This window comes from Neovison vison, chromosome 8, assembly GCF_020171115.1.
Source record: "Neovison vison isolate M4711 chromosome 8, ASM_NN_V1, whole genome shotgun sequence".
NCBI lineage: Eukaryota > Metazoa > Chordata > Mammalia > Carnivora > Mustelidae > Neogale > Neogale vison.
Window position 1 is genome coordinate 71,039,844 of NC_058098.1, and position 25,754 is coordinate 71,065,597.

Sequence of the window (25,754 nt, forward strand, 5' to 3'; positions counted from 1 at the left end):
TTTTCTTTTTCAGTAAGCATTTAAGATTATACTTTTCTTTTTGTGTTGCTTTAGCTGAATGTATCTTGCAGGTTTTTAAAGGTACAATCTCTTACTCACTTGTCAGAATTTTATTCCTTTACCATTTGTTTAGAAATGTGTGTGTGTGTGTGTATTTAATTTCTAAGCTTGGTACATCCCAGTTTCATAAATGTTCTCTGTGTACTTGAGGATCATGCATGCTCCCTAATTTTGGTTGCAGAATTTTCTGTGTGTCCATTAGATTAGATAAAGCTTTAGTTCTGTTCACATTGTCTGTATGCTTGCTAATCATTGATCTACTGAGTTATTGAGAGAAGTTTGGATTTCTTTCTCTGGTTCAGTCCATTATTGCTTTATACGTTTCTCAACACACAGCTATATTTTTCTTTGTGGTGAACTGAGCCTTCGTCATTCTTTAGAGACCGTGTCCTTAGTGATGCTTTTTGCCTTAGTTGTTGTTGTGTTTTGGTTTTGTTTTTGTTTGGTTTTTTTGTCTGATAGTAAGAGGGATATCCCAGAGTTCTTCTTTTTAGTTTTTTACATGGTGTGTAGTTTTCCATCCTTTGTGAGTCTTTATAGTAACAGAGCTTATAGCTGGATTTTATTTATTTTAAATTTTGATAATCTTTTCTTTTTTTTTTTTAAGATTATTTATTTATTTATTTGACAGAGAGAGATTACAAGTAGGCAGAGAGGCAGGCAGAGAGAGAGAGAGGAGGAAGCAGGCTCCCTGCTGAGCAGAGAGCCCGATGCGGGACTCGATCCCAGGACCCTGAGATCATGACCTGAGCCGAAGGCAGTGGCTTAACCCACTGAGCCACCCAGGCGCCCTGATAATCTTTATTTAAGTGACAATTTGGATTTATTTCTATCCCATTACTATGTGATTCCTATTCTTTCTGGTTCCCCTTACTCGTTCTGTCTTTCTTATATATCGACTGGTTTTTTGTTTTTTGGGTTTTTTAAGATTTTATTTATTTATTTGACAGGCAGAGATCACAAGTAGGTAGAGAGGCAGGCAGAGAGAGAGAGAGAGAGGAGGAAGCAGGCTCCCCGCTGAGCAGAGAGCCCCATGCGGGGCTCCAGCCCAGGACCCTGAGACCATGACCTGAGCTGAAGGCAGAGGCTTTAACCCACTGAGCCACCCAGGTGCCCCATCGATTGGGTTTTTAAAAATCCATTTTCCCTTTCCTATTCTCCCCATCCTATCATACCTCCACTGGTTTGTAAATTATTCGCAAATTTTTACAAAATGTGTATACATGTCTTATCAAAATCAAGTCTATCAGTATCTTCTCACTTATCTCCCAAAATAATAGGGTCTTAGGATATCTGAGATCAGATTACATTTCTTCATTATGGGCTGGTATTTTAGTCCTGTGTTTTTTACCCCTTTAGATTTCTATTCTATATAGTCAGTGTTAAGTTTAGATTTGCCCATATGCTTACTAATTTCTTTGCTATTCATTTCTTCTTCCTGAGTATTCTTCAGGAGTTCTTCTATTGTCAGTCTGTTTAGTTAGGTTTTGTTTGTTTGAAAAGGTCTCTATGCTCTTGAAGGAGATTTTAGTGGGTGTATGATTCCAGATAGTTATTTTTCCTTAGTATCTGTAAGATTGTATTGTGCCGTTCTTTGGCTTGAATTATTATTGTTGGGAAGTCTTGGTTCCAGATACTGATTGCTTTTATTGCTCTGAGTCCGGAAGTGGACTTCTTTTTTCTATTTGGATTTGCTATGTTTTCTTAATCAGAGAATTTGTATCTTTTATCTGTTCTGGAAAATTATCAATCATTATCTCTTTAAATGTTGTGTTCTTCATTCTCTTCTCCTAGAATTGTGATCGGACATATGTTAGACTTTCACATTCTTTTTCTGCCATGCGTCTGTGCTGCTCTCTTTGTGATTACTTCAGATGTTCCACTTCATTGAGTGTCTTTAGCGCTGATATGTTTAACCAGTCCATAGGGCTTTCTTTTTCAATGACTGTATTTTTTATTTATAAAAGTTACTTTGTTCATTTCTAACTCTGTCTAGTCCTTTTATTTTTAAGTAGCATTTTGTTCTTTGCTCATGTGTTCCATTCTCTATTACTTCAAATATTTTAATATACTTAATATTCCATATCTAAAATTTCTTGGTTTAAATCTACCCCTTGTTTCTGCTGAGTCTTTTTTTTTGACTGTTATTGTTGGTGGCTTCTTTCCTTGTCTGTTACGTATATTTAGATTTTGAATTTGCACCTATCTCGGTTCTGTCTATGCAAATCTTACATCCTCCCCCTCCCTCAGATAAAATTTGCCCTTGCCATATATCCGCAATGTAAGCCAGGAACACTTTTGTTTTTGTTGTTTTTTGTTTGTTTGTTTTTTAAAAATTTTGTGTATTTATGTAGAGAGAAAAAGCAAGAGATTATGTGGATAAGGGGAGCGGCAGAGGGAGAGAGGAGCATGAAGCCTGATGCGGGTTCGAGATCATGACCTGAGCTGACTGAGCCACCCCAGCACCCCATAAGCCAGGAACACTTTTAATTTATCAGCCTGGAGCTTTTTGGATTTGTTGGAGCAAAGATTTAGCTGCTAAAAAAGAAGCCCCAAATAAAATAATGGTGGCATAAGCAAGAATATGGGCTTACTTTTCTGTCAGAGCAGTGTGAGCGAAGCAGCAGAGGCTGTCAGGATAGCCTTGCTGTCTCTGTGATCTGCCGCCTCCTCTTTTGCTCCAGAACAGAATCCTTCGGGTATTGCCTGACAAGGTACACATCAGCTTACTACCTTATCTTTATTGCAGCAAGCAGGAGAAGACAAAAGGGAAAGAGGAGGGCACATTATGGAAATGGTACACAGCATTTCTGCTCATTGTTCTCTTGGCCAGAATTTAGTCCTATCCCCACACCTAGCTGCAAGGGATGCTGGAGATGGAGTCTTTGTTCTTAGTAGTTACATATCCTGTAAGAAGTGGTCAGATCTATCTGTAGAAGGAGAGGATAGTAGAAATGACAACAATCAGCAGGCTTTTCCACTGCCAACAAAAATAGACATTTGAAATCCCAACCCCAGTGAAAGCCAACTTTTTGTCAGGGAGGAAATTTCGTCTTTTTCTTCCCTCTCTTAGGGGCTCAGCCTGATAGAGGATTTCTTTTTTTTTTTTTTTTTTTTTTTAAGGTTTATTTATTTATTTATTTGAGAGAATGAATGCGAGCAAGGGGTAGGAAAGGGCAGAGGGAGGGAGAGAAGTAGACTCCCTGCTGAGCATGGAGCCCCACAGCAAGGGGCCCTGATGGCGATCTTGACCTGGACCCAAAACCAGGAGTCAGATGCTTAACCTATTGAACCATCCATGTGCCCCCTACAGATGGCTATTAAAAATGGCCTTGTAACCTGGGTTTATGCTGGCAACCCTTTACTTTGCAGGGGCTCTCACCTCTAGTTTTTTTTTTTTTTTTTTTTTAACTCAACTGTGTATTTATTTGAAAAAAATGCTTATAATATATAGTATTTGTACTACAGGTAATTTGATCCAGCTGTATCTTTTCTCTTCTTTGGTGTATTGTGTTTATTCTTATTTAAATGACCTAATTTCCTTTCTTTGTTCTTTTACCTTGTTTCTTAATTTCATTATCCCATTTTGGAGTTCCAAGCCTGGATTTCTTTTTCTCCATCTCCTGTGTATAGTCTGATGTAATGAGTGTGTGTGTGTTTCTGGTGATAGGTGGTTGATGTAGTTGGACAGACAATTAGAGGTCATTCCCCCTCCTGAGAATGGAAAATGGAAGGATACCAGTTCTGCTTTCTTCTCCAGATTTAGATTATTAGTGAGTATTCTCAGGGTTTTGTCAGTTCACCAGAAGACTTCTGGAAGATGGGGCAAGGCTAAGAGCTTGACATGGCTCTGCCTCCCTTAAGTTCACTGGAAGAGGCAAATTCTTAAGCAGTATTAGCCCACCAGTGTAGCATTATTTTTTCTTGAAACTATTGTAAGTCTTAGGTTTTTTTTCTACATCATCTTCACTGTTTGAATCAAATGTGTAATATTAATGATGTATCGTTGTGCAAATGTTTATCATTTGTGGGTTTTGCTGTAACAGATAAATCTACAGAGACCTTATTCATCCCTTGTTGTTTTGCAACTGTTGCATTATTCCTGAGGTTGAATTCCTTGGAGTAGAATTTTTGTGTCAAAGAGTATAACAAATATCTCTGAATCTTGTCTCATACCGCCTTTTTTTTAAGGTTATAACAACTTAGATTCTCACCGGAAGTGAATGAGTATACTAATTTCACTGTAGCCTCATTAGTATCTGGTGGTAGGATTTCTTTTCCTTTAAAAAAATAAAATAGCTGTAGAATAGTCTCTTAAGTTACTTAAATATTCATATCTTTTATCGTTGAGTTTAAACATTTTCCTGTGGGTTAGTTTACTACTTACTTTCTCTTCTGTGAATTGTGTGTTTTTATATTGGTCTATTTAACGACCTTGATATTTTTCAGATACTTGCAGACCAAGTTCCTTTATAAAGAAAAAGTTGATCTTTGCATTTTTACATTTTGTATAGCTACTTTTTACAGATCTTTTTGTATTTTTTTCAGTTAGGTTTATTCAAAAATTTGTATTTTAGTATGATAAATCTCTTGTCGGTTTAAATTTAGAAAGTTATTTGATAAATGTTTTATTCTTTGTTTTCTTGCTGACTTTTTGTAATTTTAATTCTTTATTCTTGTGTTTGGTATGTGAAGAAGGTGTGCTCTGAATAAGTGGGGAGTAATTGGCAAGAGATCTTATTAATCCCATTTATAAAGTTTTTTAAAAATCTCCCTTAGAAAACTGACTCTCTTATATTGTGCTTTTCTACATAATTATTTTTAGTAGGTTTTTGTTTGTTTGTTTTATTTTTTTCTGTTTTCAAATGGGCTCCACACCCAACTGTGGGGCTTTTAACTTAATCCCCGAGATGAGAGTTGGTTGCTTTGGGACATTCGGGCTTCCCTCCCCTAATTCTTTTTTTTTTTTTAATAATTTTTACTTGTTTCCCCCCCCAATTCTTTTTAATAGTTCTTAGTGTCTGTAAGGATATGCTTCGTTCTTTTTTAAAAGGTATTCTTTCCTAATTTTGTCTAAGTTTATTTCAAAAAGGGGATTCCTATTGGACCATCTCTTAGGAATGAGTAGATGTTAATATCGGGTTTGGTTTTCTCTTTTCGTAGTTAACCTTTTTGCTTACCAGTTGTTTTCAGTATTGCAGTAAGCAGTTATTTTTAATAAAAGTCCTAAGTAGTTGGGGTACCTGGATGACTCAGTCGATTAAGTGTCTGCCTTCGGCTCAGGTCATGATCCTGGGGTCCTGGGATCGAGTTCCACACCAGATTCCTTGTTCAGCGGGGAGCCTGCTTCTCCCTCTCCCTCTATCTGCCACTCTGCCTGCCTGTGCACTCGCACGCACGCTCTCTGTCTCTCTGTCTCTCTCTCTGTCAAATGAATCAATAATCTATCTATCTTGAAAAAACAAAGTCCTAAATAGTTGAGACTTTGTTTCTAGGGGCATCTGGATGGCTCAGTCAGTTAAGCATCTGCTTTCGGCTCAGGTCATGATCCCAGGGTTCTGGAATGGAGCCCCGCATTAGGATCCCCACTGAGCAGGGAGTCTGCTTCTCCCTCTCCCTCTTCCTCTGCCTCCTCTCCCCTGCTCAAGCTCTGTGTGTGTGTGTGTGTCTCTCTCTCAAATAAAGAAATAAAATCTTTAAAAAAAAAAAAGTAAGACTTTGTTTCTAAATATTTTGTGTGTACATTTGCCATTGTAAATGAAATCTTTCATTATGATTTTTTGATGACTCTTAGAAGAATTTAGGGAAATAAAGCCTTTAAGAGAGATTATTTTTTAAGATTTTATTTATTTTAGAACAAGCCAGAAAGCAGGAGCAGGAGGAGGGGCAGACGGAGGGGGAGAGAGAGAATCCCAAGCAGACTTCATTGTGAGCACGGACCCTGACGCCAGACTTGATCCCAGGATACTGCGATCGTGACCTGAGCCGAAACCAGGAGTCAGACACTCAAATGACTGAACTACCCAGGCGCCCCCCCACCACTACCCTGAAAGATTTTGATCAACTTTCAGTTTGAATAAATGAAATTCTGTAGCTTTTTAATTAATTAATTAATTAATTATAATTTTGAGGTTCCTAAGATGGATCCTTGGTTTAGGTAAAAACTACACATTCTGTTATAGGCTATGAACATTGAACATTCTTTAGTAATGTTCAGGAAGAACATATTAAACATTGTTTAGGGGGAAGTGTAAATAAAAATACTGAATACTACTAGTGACATAAGCTCTGCATCTTTTTCATCTAAGTAATTTTTGGGTGTCTAGAGCTCTAAGCTCTTTTTTTTTTTTTTTTTAAGATTTTATTTATTTATTTGACAGAGAGAGAACACAAATAGGCAGAGAGGCAGGCAGAGAGAGAGAGGAGGAAGCAGGCTCCCTGCTGAGCAGGGAGCCCGATGCGGGACTCGATCCCAGGACCCTGAGATCATGACCTAAGCCGAAGGCAGCGGCTTAACCCACTGAGCCACCCAGGCGCCCTCTAAGCTCCTTATAAACAGAATTTTACATCTAATAAATGGGAACTCCTTAATGGCAGAGTAAGTTAAAACATAAGTTTAACTCAAAATACAAGTGAAATTTTAATGAAGGAAAAGAAAACACAATGTTATTCCATCTTTACACATCATTTGTAAAATTTAGCTATTCTTTGTTCTGTCTGTAGGTGGAAAACCATGAATTCCTTGTGAAACCTTCATTTGATCCCAATCTGAGTGAATTAAGAGAAATAATGGATGACTTAGAAAAGAAGATGCAGTCAACATTAGTAAGTGCAGCGAGAGATCTAGGTAAGAAGGCCTCATTGGTGGCTTGAATAATTCTTTTGTCTATATAGTGTCCCCACTTGTGCCAGAATTACTTGCCTAGAAGACAGTGGATCTTGCCACTTCTTGCTTAAAGTGCCAGGCCTGCCTTCAACAGAATAAGATTATAGATACTTACAAGTTGAGATATAGGATGCTTTGCATTTGGAGCCTCACCTAGTGAGAGATTTGTCTCTCAGTAACTTTCCAACCCCAGGATAATCCCACCTTCCTGCCAGACAAATCAACCAAGAGGCCCTTGCATCATTTCCTTGAAATAGGATCTGTATTAAACATCACCTCCTCTGTAACCGTCATTCTGCTAGTTCATTGATTTGGCTTTGGTATTCGTAAGCATGTTGGTAACATCAGCTTTTTTTAAATGTCTGCCTTCCATACCAGTTTTTGTTTTGTTTTGAGAGAGAGAACACATGTGGAACTTCGGGGAGGGAAAGAGGGAGAAGGAGAGAGAAAATCTTTTTTTTTTTTTTTAAATATTTTATTTATTTATTTATTTAACAGAGAACAAGAGATCACAAGTAGGCAGAGAAGCAGGCAGAGAGAGGCGAAAGCAGGCTCCCTGCCAAGCAAAGAGCCCCATGTGGGGCTTGATCCCATGACGCCGGGACCACGACCCGAGCCAAAGGCAGAGTCCTTAACCCACTGAGCCACCCAGGCGCCCCAGGAGAGAGAAGATCTTAAGCAGGCTCCTTCTCACCCAGTGTAGAGCCTAGCATGGGGCTTGATCTCAGGACCCTGAGATCATGACTTGAGCCAAAATCCAGAGTCTGATGCTTAACCAACTGAGCAGCCCAAGTCCCCCATACTAGATTATTAATTCCCCAGTTAGTCTCCTATTATTCACACTAATTTGTTCTGAATTTATGAACCTTTTTGTTTGAGCATCTCTCGTATGTATGTTGAATGAATAAATATAGCTTAGCATATTAGTAGAACCCTCAGGCAGTAATTCTTAATAAATTTCTGGAGAATTTGATGAATCCTCTTCCCAGAAATATGTCCATACCTACATATACAAAAAATTTTGCAGAGAGTTACCATGGAGAATCCATATATGGACTAACCAGGTAAAGAATCTTTGCCTTTCTTTACTCTTCTCATTTCATAGCTCTTTCTACGTTTTTTCTATGATCTCTTCTCTCCTTAGCCCAGTGAAGTCTGTCTTTAGTTGCTGGCTACTACTAGTATTTGATAGCCATGCTTTAGCAATTAAATTTGTAAATATGGTCTCTTTCTTCTGGTTTGTACTCTAAAGATCACATTGATGAATGAGAGGGTGGGAACAGACTCAAAAATCTTAGGTAAATAAAATCCAGGTGATCGATCATTTCTCATTTTGTGAAATTTCCTACATTTAACAGAAACTGTGTGTCCTTGTTTTACAGAGTTCCATTGTGAGAGACTTAAGTTTTTGTTTGGAAAGTGTGTTTATTTTAATCCTACTCTGTGTTAGTTCCAGAGAAATGCTTCAGTGAAGTAAAGAACAGAGCTCCTCAGGGTCAGGGGCCGTATGGTGTGAACGCTCTGGACATAGCCTACTGCGGTGTTCTGTAGCCTTGGGTTGGCCGTATCCAGAAAGCACTTGCACGTCAGAAGTTACCATTCATACAGAGTTCAAGGATTTTATAGATAGCCTTCATTCATGTAGTTTTTAAGTGAAGTAAAGCTTGAATAGTTCCCGGTTAGGTCATCATAGTAATTTCCACTGTGCTGTCTTGTAGTAAGAGTTAATTATTTTAAACATTTACATTGAAAGATGGCTGTAGGCATCCATGACATGCTTTGTCTTTATTTCCATATAATGAAGGTTTGGATCCTGGAAAACAGATTAAACTGGATTCCAATGCACAGTTTGGTTATTACTTTCGCGTAACATGTAAGGAAGAAAAAGTCCTTCGTAACAATAAAAACTTCAGTACGGTGGACATTCAGAAGAATGGTGTTAAATTTACCAACAGGTTTGTATGCCTACATTATTTTGTTAAACCTTCAGTAGGTCCATGGAACTAAATTATTCTCTGATGAGACATGAATGTTTTATGTTAAGGAAGTTTTACCTTACTTATTGATAGGAGGTATCAGGTGAGAATGAAACTTTATTTTCTTCTAAGAGCCTCATCACATGTTCCAACACATCTTGTTATAAATAACTCCTCTTTTCGTCATTGACTGAAGGGACAGTTTGGATCTTTTTTTATTTGTTTGTTTGTTTTATCTTTATAGATTTTATTTATTTAAGAGCACGAACAGCGGGGTGAGTGTGGAGCCTGACACGGGACCTTGATCCCGGGATCCAAGGACCTGACCTGAAGGCAGATGCTTAACAGACTGAGCCATCCAGGTGCCCCCTTTCAGTCTGTTTTTAAGGTTGTTCTTTCATGGGGCACTTGGGTGGCTCAATCGGTTAAGCAGCTGCCTTCTACTCATTTCATGATCACGGGATCCTGGGATTGAGTCATGCTCTGTCTGTTCAGCAGGGAGTCTTCTTCTGCCTCTCTCTCTGCCCCTTCTCCAGCTTGTGCTTTCTCCTGCTTACTGTCTGTCTCTCAAATAAATCTTAAAAAAATAAAAACCTGTTCTTTCACGAGGTGCTTGAGTGACTCAGGGAATGAGTATCTGGCTCTTGATTTTGGGATTATGATCTTGATTTTCAGATCATGATCCCAGGGTCATGAGATCAAGCCCCCAGTCAGGATTCCCACTCAGCAGGGAGTCTACTTGATATTCTCTCTTTCTCCTCCTCTTCCCCTCCCCACTCACTCTCTCAATTAAATTTTTTAAAAAATTAAAAAGAAAGATTGTTCTTGGGCACCTGGATGGCCCAGTTGGCTAAGTGTCTGCGTTCGGCTCAGGTCATGATCCCAGGGTGCTGGGATCAAGTCCTGCATCGAGCTCCTTGTTCAGTGGGGAGCCTGCTTCTCCCTCTGCCTGCCACTCCTCCTGGTTGTGTGTGCTTTCTTTTTATCAAATATAAATAAAACCCTTAAAAAATATATAAAAAAAGATTGTTTTTTCACATATCTGTCTCACCATTCTTTTGTCAATATGAGATTATATTAGTTTATATTACACTTCCATATCTATTAACATTAGTTCCCCATCGTATCTCTGGTTTATAATTATTTTCACATTTGCTTTTTCTAAGAAGGCTTTGATACCATTTATCAACTTAAAAAATTCTGATATATCAGTTGGATATATAAATTAGGATAGGGAGATGCCTACCAGCTTTAGTGAGGCCACTTACTAGATTATTGCTTTTTCAAAATCCTGTTTCATATTGAAAAAGATTTTACAAGCTTTTCTTTTCCTTCACTGATGTTAGAAAGTTTCTTAAATAAATTATTTATAGGTGAAAGAAGAATTATTTTGAAATAATGTTCTATGATGTGAGGTGAGGACATTAATCTTTTTCCTTCTGTACTCTGTTAGAATTTATGGGAGGCCTTACATCCACCCATCCTGAATATACCCAGGACTTTACCGGTAGTTTTGTGTATATGATCCCCTTTTATCCATTTATTCAGCGAGTATTTTGTTTATTATGTGCAGTCATTAATTTCTAGGTGTTCAGACACCCCAGGAATGAAAACAATGTTTGCTTTGTTTTTCATAACAATTCTGAGATAAATAGGTTTATTTCTCATTATTTAGATGAAGAGGCTGAAACTCCCCGTTCCCCAGGATTACATAACTAGTAACATTTGATACTCATAGCTAGATCTCCTATTGCCCAACTTAGTAGTAGTTGTCTTTCTAGCAAACTATATCCCTGGCCCAAACTATATTCAGTAATGGCTTAGCTGAGACAGAACTTTTAGGGTATTATAACCATCTTTGAATCATCATGGGTTAGTTATAAGTAAATGAGATTGAGCTGAATGACCACATTTAATCTAAAAGTTGAAGAAGATTCATTTATTAATTCATTTTTGTCTGCAAATTAAATCTTGCTGTGTATCTGATTCTTTGATCATATAATTTTCCTTCTTTAAAACTGCCGGTGTCTGTCATCCAGAGAAGTCTGCAGTCTTTATTGTAACCTGCAGGGTCTGGTCCCCTCCCATCTACTTTCATCTCTTGTTAGCTCTTTCCTCACACTGTGGTCTCATTTTTACAATGTCTTTGCTTCTTGCTTGACTTTCTTTAATTCCTTCTGTTTGCCTGTTTGCTAGTAGTCCTTGCTGCTGCTGCTGCTGCTTGCCCATGCACTGTTCTGAGCTGTAATATATGTGTTATGCCATCAGCCAATCCATTAAGTTTACAGTTGTTGGCCTTGGTCAGTGCCTTCCTCTGTAGAATGAATGCATCTCTTCTCTGTGCCCCCATCTTGTCTTTTTATTTTTTATTTCATTCCCTTCCTTTGGAATCCGTGAATATTTTTCCTTTACTTTATTCTTGTCCTTTCTCATTTTTTTTTTAAAGATTTTATTTATTTATTTGACAGAGATCACAAGTAGGTAGAGAGGCAGGCAGAGGGGGTGGGGAAGCAAGCTCCCCACTGAGCAGAGAAGCCCTATGCAGGCCTCGATCCCAGGACCCTGAGATCATGACCCAAGCCGAAGACAGAGGCCCAACCCACTGAGCCACCCAGGTGACCCCTTCCTCATTTTTTATTTCAACCTATAGTTTTCATTTTTTTCTTTACTCAGTAAGATTTTGTTTTCAAAACATTTTCTTACTTCAACAGCCTTCAGTATCAAAAGCAGCTATATACTACAATAACGAGAGAAACAGTGTGGTGTGTGTATAAATTTGGAAAGGGGGGATGGGGACCCCTGGGTGGCTCAGTTGGTTAAGCATCTGCCTTTGGCTTGGGTCATGATCCCAGGGTCCTGGGATTGGGCCCTCCATTGGACTCCCTGCTCAACGGGAGCCTGCTTCTCCCTCTGCCTGCCGTTCCCTTTGCTTGTTCTCTCTCTCTGTCTTTCTGACAAAATCTTTTAAAAAAAAAAAGTGGGGGGTAAGATGGTCTCTATCTGAAATGAGGATGAAGACTTAATTCCATTTAAATATTTTAGAAAAGGTCAGATCAATACTCGGGAATAAATGTTACAGCAAGAATTGGTGCCAGTAGGCTCTTTCAGACAGCATAAATGTTAATACACTGAATTCCATCCACATCTGCCCCTAATGAGTTGCCCATTTTCTACTCACATTTTCGCTTTAATTATTGTTTTGGTGCTTTATAGGATAGATGCTCTGGACATATTTTATGTAGAACATATTACTTCAGTAGATGTTTTGATATTTTTAATAATGTGATTATCTTGACTTGCAGTAAACTGACTTCTCTCAATGAAGAGTATACCAAAAATAAAACTGAGTACGAGGAAGCCCAGGATGCCATTGTTAAAGAAATTGTCAATATTTCTTCAGGTAAATTAACAGAACCAATGCATCAAATGTTATTAACATAACCTGGTTTTTAGTAATAGAAAAGATATGTGGGGACGCCTGGGTGGCGCAGTTGGTTGGACGACTGCCTTCGGCTCAGGGCGTGATCCTGGAGTCCCGGGATCGAGTCCCACATCAGGCTCCCAGCTCCATGGGGAGTCTGCTTCGCTCTCTGACCTTCTCCTCGCTCATGCTCTCTCTCACTGTCTCTCTCTCTCAAATAAATAAATAAAATCTTTAAAAAAAAAAAAAATAGAAAAGATATGTTTCAAGAGTGTTTTTTTTTTTTTTTTTTTAAAGATGTTAACACACTGTTTATTATGTTAGGCTACCTATAAAATAATGTGTGTGGTATTGTGGTGGGAAGAGTAACTGGAAATAACTCTTACACAGAAAGATAAGCTAGTGCAGGCTGAGTGGGAATACCCTGAGAAACAGACCCGTATAAACACAAAATTTATTGTAGTGTAACAAGGAAAAGAAACACCAAGGACTGAAGGCACTAATAATTTTGTATTATTTTTGGGCTTATGCTCTAAGTTTTGGAAATAAATATCACTAAAAAACAAATAGGAAATGGTACATGATACATGAAGCAAGCCTTATCGAGTTGTATATGCCATTTTGTAGATTTTTAGACTTCCTTCTGGAGGACACTGTTTGAGTGGAGGACACTGATTGCATTGCTTAACACTGTGGTGTTGCCCTTGACACAGAATGAATGTATGTTTAGCATAAGGTGGGGCTGATGTGTTAAACTGGAAGGTTTTGCCTGTCATCACTTGTATATTGACTATAACTTTTATTGTGCCTTCCAAAAATACACCAACGAACTACTTCAAGTGATCAAAGTTGGCATCATCAGTAATAGAACAAATGACTTTTTTATGTGCACCTTGATGTGATGTAGAGGGAAGAACACAGTATTGTCCATGTGGTATTCTTGACAAAAATGTTTAACCTGATTGTTAACAAGAAGGGAAAGGGAGATAAATTTAGATTGTGGGACATTCTTTTTAAGGCTTGTACTCTTTAAAAATGTCTGTGTCATGGTAGCAAAAACGGAATGGCCATGATCTGTTCTAGATTATAGGAGACTTAAGGAGACACAACGAGCAGATCAGCAGATGGTCCTGAATGGATCCAGGTCTAGGAGTTGGGGGTGGGAAAGAGCTATCAGGGACACTCAGGACAAATTGGTGAAATTTGATAAGACATAACATAATATTGGTATCCTATTTCTTGGGGTGTGTATTGTAAGTAGGAGGATGTCCTCATTTCCAAGGTATTCATGCATTTAAAAACTATGTGCTTGTATAATTCTGTGAATTAATTATTTTACTATTATGAATTTTATAGTAAAATAAACATAAAACTTAAAGGTTGGAGTTTTGTTTTGTTTTTTAATTTTATTTATTTGTGAGAATGTGAGTGGGATAGGGAGAGGAAGAAGCAGACTCTCCACTGAGCAGGGAGCCTGATGGGGAGCTCCATCCCAGGACCCTGAGATCTTGACCCAAGCCAAAGGCAGGGGCTCAACTGATGCTCAGCTGAGCCACTCAGGCACCCCAAAAGGGTTTTAATACACTTTATGTATTAGTGTTGAGGTGAATGAGTTTTGTAAATATTCTGTTTTTTGCTTGGTGGTATCAGATAACTATAGTTGAAAATGCCTAGATTGCATTTTTAAGGACCCTCTAAGTACTATATATTCAAACTGGGAGTCTTCCTCAAAAAGAAATAGTATCAACTCAGATTCATCAAGTACCTTCTAGGTTAAAAAAGGTGCTAGCTTCAAACATTTAAATGGAGGGTGTTTTGTATTTAGAGTTACCTTGACTTTAGTCGTTTATTTATTTATTTATTTTAGTTTTATTTGTTTATTTGGAGCGAGAATAATAGAGCACGAGTAGGGAAGAGGGGCTGAGAGAGAGGGAGCAGACTCTCCACTGAGCAGGGAGCCCAGTGTGGGGCCCTGCCCCAAGACCCCAGGATCATGACCTGAGCCAGATGATCAGAGCATAACGTAACCAACTAAGCCACCCAGATGCCCCTAGAGTTACCTTGAATTTAAATGAAACCTTTTCTTGGTCTAATATACACATTATCTGTATTTAAAAATATAATGGATCATTTCTGTGGTTCTTTATCTTGCTATTAAACCAGAATAGGTGATGCTGCTAAGAGCTAGGTGATAAGAAATACCTTAAGAGGCTTCAGTTTTCCTTTTTTAAAGTAGTTACAGTAAGTACTCTGTTAATGTTTAAGTAATTCTTGCAGATTCTTGTTCCTACATGAAAGGGTTTTGTGAACCATTCTTTTTGTTTTTGTTTTTGTTTTTGTTTCTTTTAAAAAGAATACCTGTTAGATAAAACAGGAATAAATTGGAAGTGGTGAAACAGTAAGACAATTACTTGTATTCAGCCATTCATAAGTTAATTTTTATTTGTAAAACATTATATCACTTTTATGGGGAGCAGGGAATCAAAGATGAATCCTATTTACTGCCATTTGATTAAACTCTTAACTTTTTTTTTTAAATAATGCAGTATTCTCATGAATGTCCTTTGAAGCTTTTGACACATTGATGCCTGTGTGATAGTTCTACATAACATATGGGATGTTTCACTAACCCCTCCAAGCTATTAAAATTTTAGAATCTATTCTATAAATTTTGACCATTTTTATTACTTGGACTGAATTGCCTGCCACATATCAGGGGTTTTTTAGTATACATAATAGCTTTTAGTTTTAATGTTCTAGAAGAGTAGAATCTCACTGGAAGTATTTTAAGTGACAATTAGGCATCTAAATTTTGCTAAAATTCAACTGCATGTGGTACTGATGGGGGGGGGGCTCAAACAACTCGTATGGTCAGGTTTATACAGGCACAGGCCTTGATAGTGACATTATTTTATTACAGCCTGGTGTTTGCATGTATCTTCTGATAAGCAGCTGTGTGTTTTCTGTTTTAATGAATTTTGGTAAGAGAGGACATCATACTCTTTCTATTTTTGAAATCTATTCATAGTAGAGGAAGATGTAGTAATACATTTTAACTGTGTTAAGGCTTTATGTGTTCAGGTTTGGTTATGGCAAACTTCTGTTAATTTTTTGAAAAGTAATAAATTAGAAAATGGATTTTAAATTCCCAAATAGGGAAGTTAAATTTATTTCTATAACTGCTTATATGTATTTTCTTTGTTCAGTATTCCTTGGCACATTTTCTGTTTTTATACAGGATACGTAGAACCAATGCAGACACTCAATGATGTGTTAGCTCAGCTAGATGCTGTTGTCAGCTTTGCTCACGTGTCAAATGGAGCACCTGTTCCCTATGTACGTCCGGTCATTTTGGAAAAAGGACAAGGAAGAATTACACTGAAAGCGTCCAGACATGCTTGTGTTGAAGTTCAGGATGAAGTTGCATTTATACCTAATGATGTTCACTTTGAAAAAGATAAACAGATGTTCCACATCATTACTGGTAAAAAAAAAAAAAAAAAAAAAAAAGAACACCTAATTTATGGTAATTTATGGGCTTTTTGGGGGGTAATGATTCCATTTTTTTATGTTGGAGTGGAATTATTTAAAACTGATAAAGAGAATCCTAGTTCTTGATGTTATAAAAAGAACGTGTTATTCATCCTAGTTACTGATATGTTCACTTTTGGGTTAGAGGGAAGATTTAGAAGGAGGGGAAGGCCTTAAGGAGCAAATGTCATCTTTATATGAAACTTCTGTTCCAAAGGTTTCGTGTGTTTAAAAGTGAACATCCCTTCAACCTCAAAGCCTACCTTTGAGCCAGACCTTTCAATAGTGAGGTCATTGAAGGTGAAGCAAAACTGATTGCTGGAATGACCTCAGCTTAGGGTAGCAATTCTTTTAAAGACATGGGACTGTATTTCTGTGAAATTTGAAAAAAGTTTGCTCATAGACTAATGCAGCATGTCTCAAGCTGAAGTATTTTTAGATGTTAACCAGATTCTAGACAACAAAAGTGGAGGGGGTACTTTTTGGGCAAATGTATTTGGGAAACAGTGATAATATTCCAGTTCCCCAAATGGATTTTCAAGTTGTTCATAGCAGCGTTAAGTAAGGTTGTGTCTTAGGGCTTTAGTATGGAGTTTAAGTGATTTGAAGGATTAGACCATACTAACTCATTCACTAATAGCCTCATTTATTAATGATTTACAGTGTTTAGTTAATCAGTTAGGTGTGTACTGTTTTTCTGGATGACATAAGATTACCCTGCCGGCAGCTGTATGAGCTGTGGGAAAATCTGTAGTTCTTTTAGGCAAATTACAGGTAAGGTATATTTTTCATAGTCCTCTCAATGAAAAGTGCAGTGTAAGTTTGTGTGAAGGAAAAAGAGCATTTCTCTGGCAGTTGATGGTTCTGCTGCTTATATGCCATATCCATGCAACCAGGTGATTAGTCATAAATGTGTGATTAGTGGCAGAAATAAATTAATAATCTTGCTTTTTGATGTAATTTATTTTAAAGGCCCCAATATGGGAGGTAAATCCACTTATATTCGCCAAACTGGGGTGGTAGTTCTCATGGCCCAGATTGGGTGTTTTGTGCCGTGTGAGTCAGCGGAAATATCCATTGTGGACTGCATCCTGGCCCGCGTAGGGGCTGGCGACAGTCAGTTGAAAGGAGTCTCCACATTCATGGCTGAAATGCTAGAAACTGCTTCTATTCTCAGGTGAGTGATTTTCCCAGTCCCCTCAAAATGGAAATGAATATCCCTGTCCTGTGATGTACATTTGCATATTCATATATAAAACATCAGTTTAATAGTTCCAGATCCAGTTTAATAGTTTTCTTGTGAACTTTATACACTTCATATTGTCCTAAAAGAGTAATTCATAACTTTGATTTTTCATTTGTCTTAAGGTTTCTGGTAGTTTTTCACCTTATAACCCCCACCACTGCCATGCTCTTGCTTAAACTGTTCACAATATCTGGAATGTTTACCCATGTCCTTTCCAGTCTTTAAAGGTCTTAGTGACAGAAATTCTACTTCTCTGATGACTTCCCTTATCAATTAAGCTTCAGGTCATGGGTATTTCTTTGAACTCTTTGACATGCCTGTAATATATTTGGTTTTTTATTTTAGAGGTTACTGAAATCTCTTTTCCTTATTTCATTTTTAAGGCGCTTCTTTAAAGGCAAAGAAGCTATGCCTTTCATTTCTTGGTGTCTTCTAAAGCACAAGACATATAGTAGATCCCTAGTAAATTACTGCTCATTTTTTGTTTGTGGGGAAGTACAGAAACAGTACAAAGAGTTGGTATAGTAATTGGTCAGCAAGCTATATTCATAACTTAAAGAAATAAGCAAAAGATGTCAGTGGAGGGACACCTGGGTGGCTCAGTTGGTTGGGCGGCTGCCTTCAGCTCAGGTCATGATCCCAGCATCCTGGGATCGAGTCCCACATCGGGCTCCTTGCTCGGCAGAGAGCCTGCTTCTCCCTCTGCCTCTGCCTGCCTCTCTGTCTGCCTGTGCTCGCTCTCTCTCCCTCTCTCTCTCATAAATAAATAAATAAAATCTTTAAAAAAAAAAAAAAAGATGTCAGTGGAAATTCACAGGAAAATAAATGAAGGATATGCACATGAAGAACTGTTGCATTCTTGGGGCTCCTGGATGGCTCAGTCAGATAAATGTGCAACTCTTGATCTCAGCTCATGTCTTGACTTAACAGTCATGAGTTCAAGCCCCATACTGGGCTCCATGCTGGGTGTGGAGCCACTTAATTCTCTTAATTGAGGAAAAAAAAAATTCCCCTCCTTACATTCGCTTAAAGAAGAGAAAAGGAAGAATGCTAATATCTGATTGGTAGGGCTGCAGCCAGCGTGCCTGTTTACATGACCACCAGCTGCACATCCTTAACATGACACCCTTGACCTATCTTCATGTGGTATTGGTAAAGTCTGGGCTGGTTTGATTGGCAATAAATGAATGATAGATGATTCGAAATTCTTTTATTTGTGAGATTGGTAATTTTTACAAAAAATATTTCTCCATCACTTGTTTATGACCATGCCCATATTATTCTTTTAAATGACTATTGAATTTTTTATATATGAAGATAATCTGGGTTTTGTGGCACATCTTTCCCATTGTATTGTCTTAATTTTGTTTATTTTCATTGTCACATATTGTATCATGGGCGATTTTCATGTAATTGTGTGTTTCAGGTCTGCAACCAAAGATTCTTTAATAATCATAGATGAATTGGGAAGAGGAACCTCTACATATGATGGATTTGGATTAGCGTGGGCTATATCAGAGTACATTGCGACAAAGATTGGTGCTTTTTGTATGTTTGCAACACATTTTCATGAACTTACTGCCTTGGCCAATCACATACCAACTGTTAATAATCTACATGTCACAGCACTAACTACTGAAGAAACCTTAACTATGCTTTATCAGGTGAAGAAAGGTGAGTGTATACCACTGGTATACTGTAAATTCAGGTGTGGCAGTGGGAAATTTCTACCCATGACCTCATGAACCATTGCCTTATTCTGAGTGAATTATTCATGTTTGTCAGAACACGTTTACTTTTTTTTTTAATTAAAAAAAATTTTTTTTTAAGATTGATTTTACTCATTTGACAGAGATCACAAGTAGGCAGAAAGGCAGAGACGGTGGGGTGGGAGTGGGGGCGGTGGGGGAAGCAGGCTCCCTGCTGAGCAGAGAGCCCGATGCTGGCCTTGATGCCAGGACCCTGAGATCATGACCTGAGCCAAAGGAAGAGGCTTAACCCCTCCCACGTGTCCTTAATTCATAATCTGGGTACAAGGACAAGGTGCATTATATTTCTGTGTCTCACAGTAGGATGACAGTTATACAAAGAATAACCCATACTCTTCAACATTACCACAGAAGGTTTTGTACCTCATGGCAGCCTGATTTCTTGTCAAAGTAGATAGTGACAATAATAAGCTTTGAAGTTCTAGGGCGCTGTTACTGTTTAAGAAACCACATATTATAATTACTTCATTGGAATTTTAATGGTGTATTACACAAACAGGTTCATTTATTTATTTTTTTAAAGGTTTTATGAGCCAAAGGCAGAGGCTTCAACCCACTGAGCTGCCCAGTCGCCCCACAAACAGGTTCATTTAAAGATAGGATTTCCACAGATCCTGAAATTGTTAGTAGTTCTCACATAGGGAATGACTTGTAGGCATTCTGTCCTTTCAGAAAAGTGTCATTTTGTGGGTGTGGCAGCTAATGAGATTTACCAAGTTGATGAGATTAATGTGCTGTAAAGTTTGTGCTGCCTAAGCGTTTCACCAGTCATTGGAATAGCTTTTTCAGATAGCTATCTGATTTTCCAAGAACACATTTTTACTGCATCAGTTGGTTGATACAAGTACAAAAATATTTTTGGTTCTTTTATCCTTTGTTCTTATGCTTCAGTGGGAATCCTTTTGACTTACTCTGTTCACATTATTGTTGATACTTTTAGGGCCGCTCACCCTGCTTGAGCTTTCCTATTTTCTGTCAAATAAATAAAATAATAAAAAATAAAATAAGATACAGATACTTTTAGTTGGACCTGGCATTTAGCATGAAGTTGAAGTTTTGCTTTTTGTTTTGTGTTTTGTATGATAAATGGGTTCAGAATTTGATTTATTAGAGAGACCGAGCATGAACATGCAAGAGGGTGGGGAGGGGCAGAGGGAGAGAATCTTTTTTTTTTTTTTAAGATTTAATTTATTTATCTGACAGAGATCACAAGTAGGCAGAGAGGCAGGCAGAGAGAGAGAGAGGGAAGCAGGCTCCCTGCTGAGCAGAGAGCTGGATGCGGGGCTTGATCCCAGGACCCTGGGACCATGTCCTGAGCCGAAGACTAACCCACTGAGCCACTCAGGCGCCCCAGAGGGAGAGAATCTTCAGGCAGACTCCCCCCTGAGCCTGAAGCATGCTGTGAGGCTCCATCTCACAGCCCCACCTGCCCCATCATGACCTGAGCCGAAACCAAGGGTTGGATGCTTAATCAGCTGAGCCACCCAGGTGGCTCAAAATTTTATTTTTAATTTGACACAGAGGGAGTGAGAGAGAGCACAAGCAGCAGGAAGAGGGAGAAGCAGACTCCTCAATGAGCAGGGAGCCCAGTGAGGGGCTTGATCCAGGACCCCGGGATCATGACCTGAGCCAAAGTCAGACTCTTAACCAACTGAGCCACCCAGGCTCCCCTGGGTTCAGAGTTTTGAAAGACCAGTTAACCCAAGGAGAAAATAGTGATGTGTCTATGCATCACTATGGCTGTTTATCAGACGTTTGCTTCTGTTTTGTTTTTGTTTGTTTCTCTTAGTTGTGTGGAGTATCCAGCCCCAGAATGCATGGGCTATATAACTAGGCCAAAAAAATTTTTACAGTTGATACGTAGTTGAGGCAAAAGTGGAAGCTCCATGATAACTCTGTAAGCATCACTTGTATTAAACATCTGGAAGGAATGTTATGATTCCATTTATTTTCTGTAAACAGGGATGAAGATAAGCTACCTAGTCTATAAAATTTACTAATAATTTGGGTCCAAAATTACATTGTCATGTGTTTGCAGTAGTTCAGAATCAGAATAAGATTATGTAAGAACGGGGGGTGCCTGGGTGGCTCAGTTGTTAAGCATCTGCCTTCGGCTCAGGTCATGCTCCCAGGGTCCTGGGATTAAGCCCCATATCGGGCCCCCTGTTCAGCGGGGAGCCTGCTTTTCCGTCTCCAGTTCCTCTGTGCTTGTGTTCCTTCTTGCGGTCTCTCTCTGTCATAAATAAAATCTTTAAAAAAAAAAAAAAAGAAAGAAAGATTACGTAAGAATGGTACGTAACTTTTCTAAGACCAGTATTTTAAATTTATTTATCAAGCCAATTTCCTGAAGTCTATCTAGAAAATGATGTAGGCAGATCTAGAGAATGGACTGTTCAGTAATAAGCCGTATATTTTGAGTTAAATGCTCTTTATTAGTGACACACATTTATCTTGTTTTTTTCTTCATACTTTAATTCCTCCCTTATGAAATGGGAAAACGTCAGAGGGACAGTTGAGTTCATTTTTCTTCAGATTCTGATATTTGTCCAGACCTCTGAGGAATCACTATCAATATTTTTTTTTTTGGATATTTTTATTTTTCCCACTGCATTTGTCAAGGATAAGATAAAACACTGTGTGCGGGGGCGTCTGGGTGGCTCAGTGGGTTAAGCCGCTGCCTTCGGCTCGGGTCATGATCTCAGAGTCCTGGGATCGAGTCCCACATCGGGCTCTCTGCTCAGCGGAGAGCCTGCTTCCCTCTCTCTCTCTCTGCCTGCCTCTCCATCTACTTGTGATTTCTCTCTGTCAAATAAATAAATAAAATCTTAAAAAAAACAAAACAAAACAAAAAAAACACTGTGTGCGTTACTTTCCACTAAAGACTTATTAAAATTCCTTCATCTAAGTTACTCTGAAACATTCGGCTAATGTATTTGAAATACAAAATTAAGTTTCCAAATGACAAAGTGAGATGGATAAGTTCTATTTACATCAGTTGTTTTCTCTTTCTGCCTGCTCCTCACACCTCCCAAATTTCTTGTAGGTGTCTGTGATCAAAGTTTTGGGATTCACGTTGCAGAGCTTGCAAATTTCCCTAGGCATGTAATAGAGTGTGCTAGACAGAAAGCTCTGGAACTAGAGGAGTTTCAGAATATTGGAGAATCACAAGGATATGATGATACGGAACCAGCAGCAAAGAGGTGCTATCTGGAAAGAGAGGTTTGTCATATTGTGTTTGTAATTATTTAACCCTGTGTTAGATCCATCAGGTCCCAAGTGATGTTAATACTTACTTGATCATTCATTGTTGCCTTTCACTTTGATTTCTTTGCATTGCAAAGACTTCATCTGTATCATTTTGATTTCTGACAAAAAGAGAGCATGTAAGTACCACATTTAAAACGTAGGAGGACAGGAACGTTAGTCTAGGTTTAAAGTAATTCAAAGGAGTTACAGATGTCCAGGCACTTTTTTGATTACTTCATAAACAAATAGGTCAAGTCAGTTAATGGTATATTTACTCAGTTAATTGCTTAGTTAAGGGAATAAGAAAGAAACAGTTCCTGCGTTCCATTTGTCTAGAATCTGGTTGGGAAGATATTACGGAACATGTTAAGGAGAGTCATGCAGTATATGACATGTTTACTCTGGACAGCTCTTTTTGGGCAGGATGTTTCACTTCTCATGGGAGAAGTATATCTTAAGTTAGGCCTTCTCTGAGTGATGAGTGAAATTTAGATGTACAGAAAGGTACAGCTTATGCTCAACATATTTTTTTTAAAGTAGAGGGTAATTCTCTGCAATAATGAAAATAAAATTAATTCACTGCTGGGTCCCAGCAGCATATACTTCTTGTCATGATTTTAGCTTTTACCAGTGAGTTTTTTACTTGAAGGATAGATAATGGTTGATCATAATAGATGATCGTATATGATTTTTAAGCTTAAAAGGTATAGTTTTGTCTTTTGTCCTTAGATAGGCAGGAGAAATGTGTTATATCTTGTTACTAGTTTAAGTTAGGGAGGTTGCGGTAGAGTGTTATTATCAGCACCACAGCTGTTGGTGGTCTGGGGTTAGGTAGGCTCTTTTATGTAATCCCTAATTTCTAAATAGAGCAGAAACCATCTACTTTTGATAACATTAATTACATTGTACAAAAAAATACTAAATAAATTGTGAAGTTTTTTGAAAAAAACTTTAAAGGAGATGTATAACTATCGATGTTCAGTCTAGAATCTGTCTTTATTTGAAAGAGTGCATTTGTTATTTAATAGAGAAATATATCTTCTTTACCTTACCATTTGGGATATCTACCTGTCAACCCTTAAGGTACTTACTACCAACTAGCTCCCGGTATGAAAAGCAGGCTTTTAGTTCTGCTTCATACGTGATGATAAACATTTACACAACACTTACCCTTTCCCAGGCACTGTTCTATGTAATTCCAGGCACACACATTCACTCTCCATTTCTCCCAGGAGCCCTGTGATGTTGAAAATACTATCATCCCCTTGTTGTGAATGAGGAATGTGGGTTAAGTAATTTCCCCATGGTCACATGGCAAGTAATGGCCATGCTCTTTAGAATGCCAATGATTGGCCAGTAAAATAGTAATTTAAAAATTCTGTCCATATTTGAGTACTGAATTTTCAGTGACTGTTTATGCCTTATAGTATTTATAAACCTTGAATTCTTTTTTTCCCAGAAGATTAAGTTTATATATCAATAATGAAAGGTGAGGGATTGGGGGACTACTAAAATATTGAGTCCCTTTTCATTAGCAGCTGAAAATGTATTTATAAATATCCTTTAATGACTTGCTTTGGAGAAATAACAGTCAAATAAGGGCTTTCTGTATATTGGATAGTTCACCTCACAATGTAAAGAATGTTCTTTGACTATTGGGTGGTGTGTTATAGGAACAATTGATTACAATTTATTTTGACTTTTTAAAAAGACATTTTAAAGACTAATGGAGCATTCATATATCTTTCAGCAAGGTGAAAAAATTATTCAGGAGTTTTTATCCAAGGTGAAGCAAGTGCCTTTTACTGAAATGTCGGAAGAAAACATCACAATGAAGTTAAAACAGCTGAAAGCTGAGGTAGTAGCAAAGAATAATAGTTTTGTAAATGAAATCATTTCACGAACCAAAGTTACTACATGAGAAAATCCCACCAAAGGAGTAAAGAGAATACTGATAAGCTGTTGTCTAGAACACTTTTGTATTGTTTTATACTAACCCTGTTTTCATAGTGCTGGCAATTTGAGACCCATGGGATATCAACTTAATAAAATATTTAGTAATACTTTGAGTATATTGTCAAGGATCTTTATTTTCGAAGAATGAGAGCTGTAGCTGAGGGATACTTAAATGGGCACGGGCAGTAGGCAGTGTGTTGAATTTTACAAATAAAGTCATGTAGTTTGTGGAATTTGAAATGCGTTGTATTTCTTTGTAATAGAACTTGTATACATGTTTCTTGCAAAATGGTATGGGAAAAGCAAGTTATACCCAAAGACTTTGCAAAACTAAAGCTTCCTAAAGCTAGAAGGAACCATGGAAATCATTTCCATTGGTCTGTTTATTAAATAATTTCCACAGTGTCTGTTTATTGGCAGGAGCCAGGTTGACTGGATATACATTAGCCAAGGAATTTATTATAAACCTGGAGTGTGTATGATCCTCCACCCTGTGTGCCATTCTCCCACATCCCTCTGTGGGGACACTTAGAAATCTGCATTCTAATAAAACCTTTCAGATTGGGAATGCTGATTTAGTCTACTTCTCTTATTTTATAGGAAAGAGTTGGAATGGTTAACCCTGCTGAATATGGGTGGGGAGGACCATCTTTCCAATAAATAGTGATGGGATGATGAGGTATCCAGATAAGAACAAAATGAAATTGGAGCCCTGCTCCATATATAAAAATGAACTCCAGTGAATTTTTGACCTAAATGTATAAGCTGTATAAACTTACATACTTATACTTTGCAATATGAACTGCAAAGCTTTTAATGTTTAGTTCTGCAGTTCTAAAGAAAATAATACAGGGAAATATATTTTCATGATAGCCTTGGCTTTGGAAAGGATGTGCTAAGTCACAACACCATCCACTCAGCTATATTGAAACTAAGTGTTTCTTTTCATTAAAGGGCACCACAAAATGAAAAGACTAGATCTGCGATGGGAGAATATATTGGTAATACATAAGATACCAAAAGATTTATTACCAGGATATATAAAGAACTACTATACAGTTACAAAGAAAGTGGTCTTTAAGAGTCTTAGTAAATACATTTCAGTAACAAAAAGACAATTCATTTAAAAGTCAGAGGGTCGGAAGAGATCCTTTTCCAAGGAAGATGTACACAGGGCCAGTAAGCACGTGAAAGGATACGGGATACCATCAGGGAGATACAAATGACAACCACAGTGGGCTACCACTTCACACCCATTAGAACACCTAAAATCAAAAGTTGGTTAACAAGTACTGATGAGGATGTGGAGGAATTGAAGTTCTCATACACTGAGAAATGTAGTTGGTATAGTCACTTCAGAAAATAGCCTGGCATTTTCTCAGAGTTACCATATGACTCAGCATTTCCATCCCTTAGGTATATATCCAAGAGAGACTTATCCACATAAAACTTGCTCACAAAAATTCATAGCAGGATTATTCACAATAACCAAAAAGTGGAAGCACCCCAAGGTCAGTGGATGAATTAAGGAACATGCAAAATGCGGGATACCTATACAGTTGAATGTTATTTTGCCACAAAAGGAATGAAAGACTACTACATGCTACAACTTGGATGAGCATGGATGGACATGGTGATGAAGCCAGGTATAAGAGTTTATGGT

At 37.9% G+C, this 25,754-nt stretch overlaps 1 protein-coding gene across 1 annotated transcript in view; it reads left to right on the forward strand.

Annotated features, from left to right (window-relative positions):
* The window catches only part of MSH2 (mutS homolog 2), a 74,738-nt gene extending 50,407 nt beyond the window's left edge, over nucleotides 1-24,331 (forward strand). Inside the window, exons 9-16 of the mRNA XM_044263894.1 lie at nucleotides 6,784-6,907; nucleotides 8,751-8,901; nucleotides 12,225-12,322; nucleotides 15,582-15,827; nucleotides 16,847-17,051; nucleotides 18,547-18,794; nucleotides 21,933-22,108; nucleotides 23,886-24,331. Of these exons, the coding sequence (XP_044119829.1) occupies nucleotides 6,784-6,907; nucleotides 8,751-8,901; nucleotides 12,225-12,322; nucleotides 15,582-15,827; nucleotides 16,847-17,051; nucleotides 18,547-18,794; nucleotides 21,933-22,108; nucleotides 23,886-24,056 (1,419 nt within the window). The 3' untranslated portion in view covers nucleotides 24,057-24,331. The remainder of the gene's footprint in view (nucleotides 1-6,783; nucleotides 6,908-8,750; nucleotides 8,902-12,224; nucleotides 12,323-15,581; nucleotides 15,828-16,846; nucleotides 17,052-18,546; nucleotides 18,795-21,932; nucleotides 22,109-23,885) is intronic.
* Nucleotides 24,332-25,754: the final 1,423 nt, after the last annotated feature.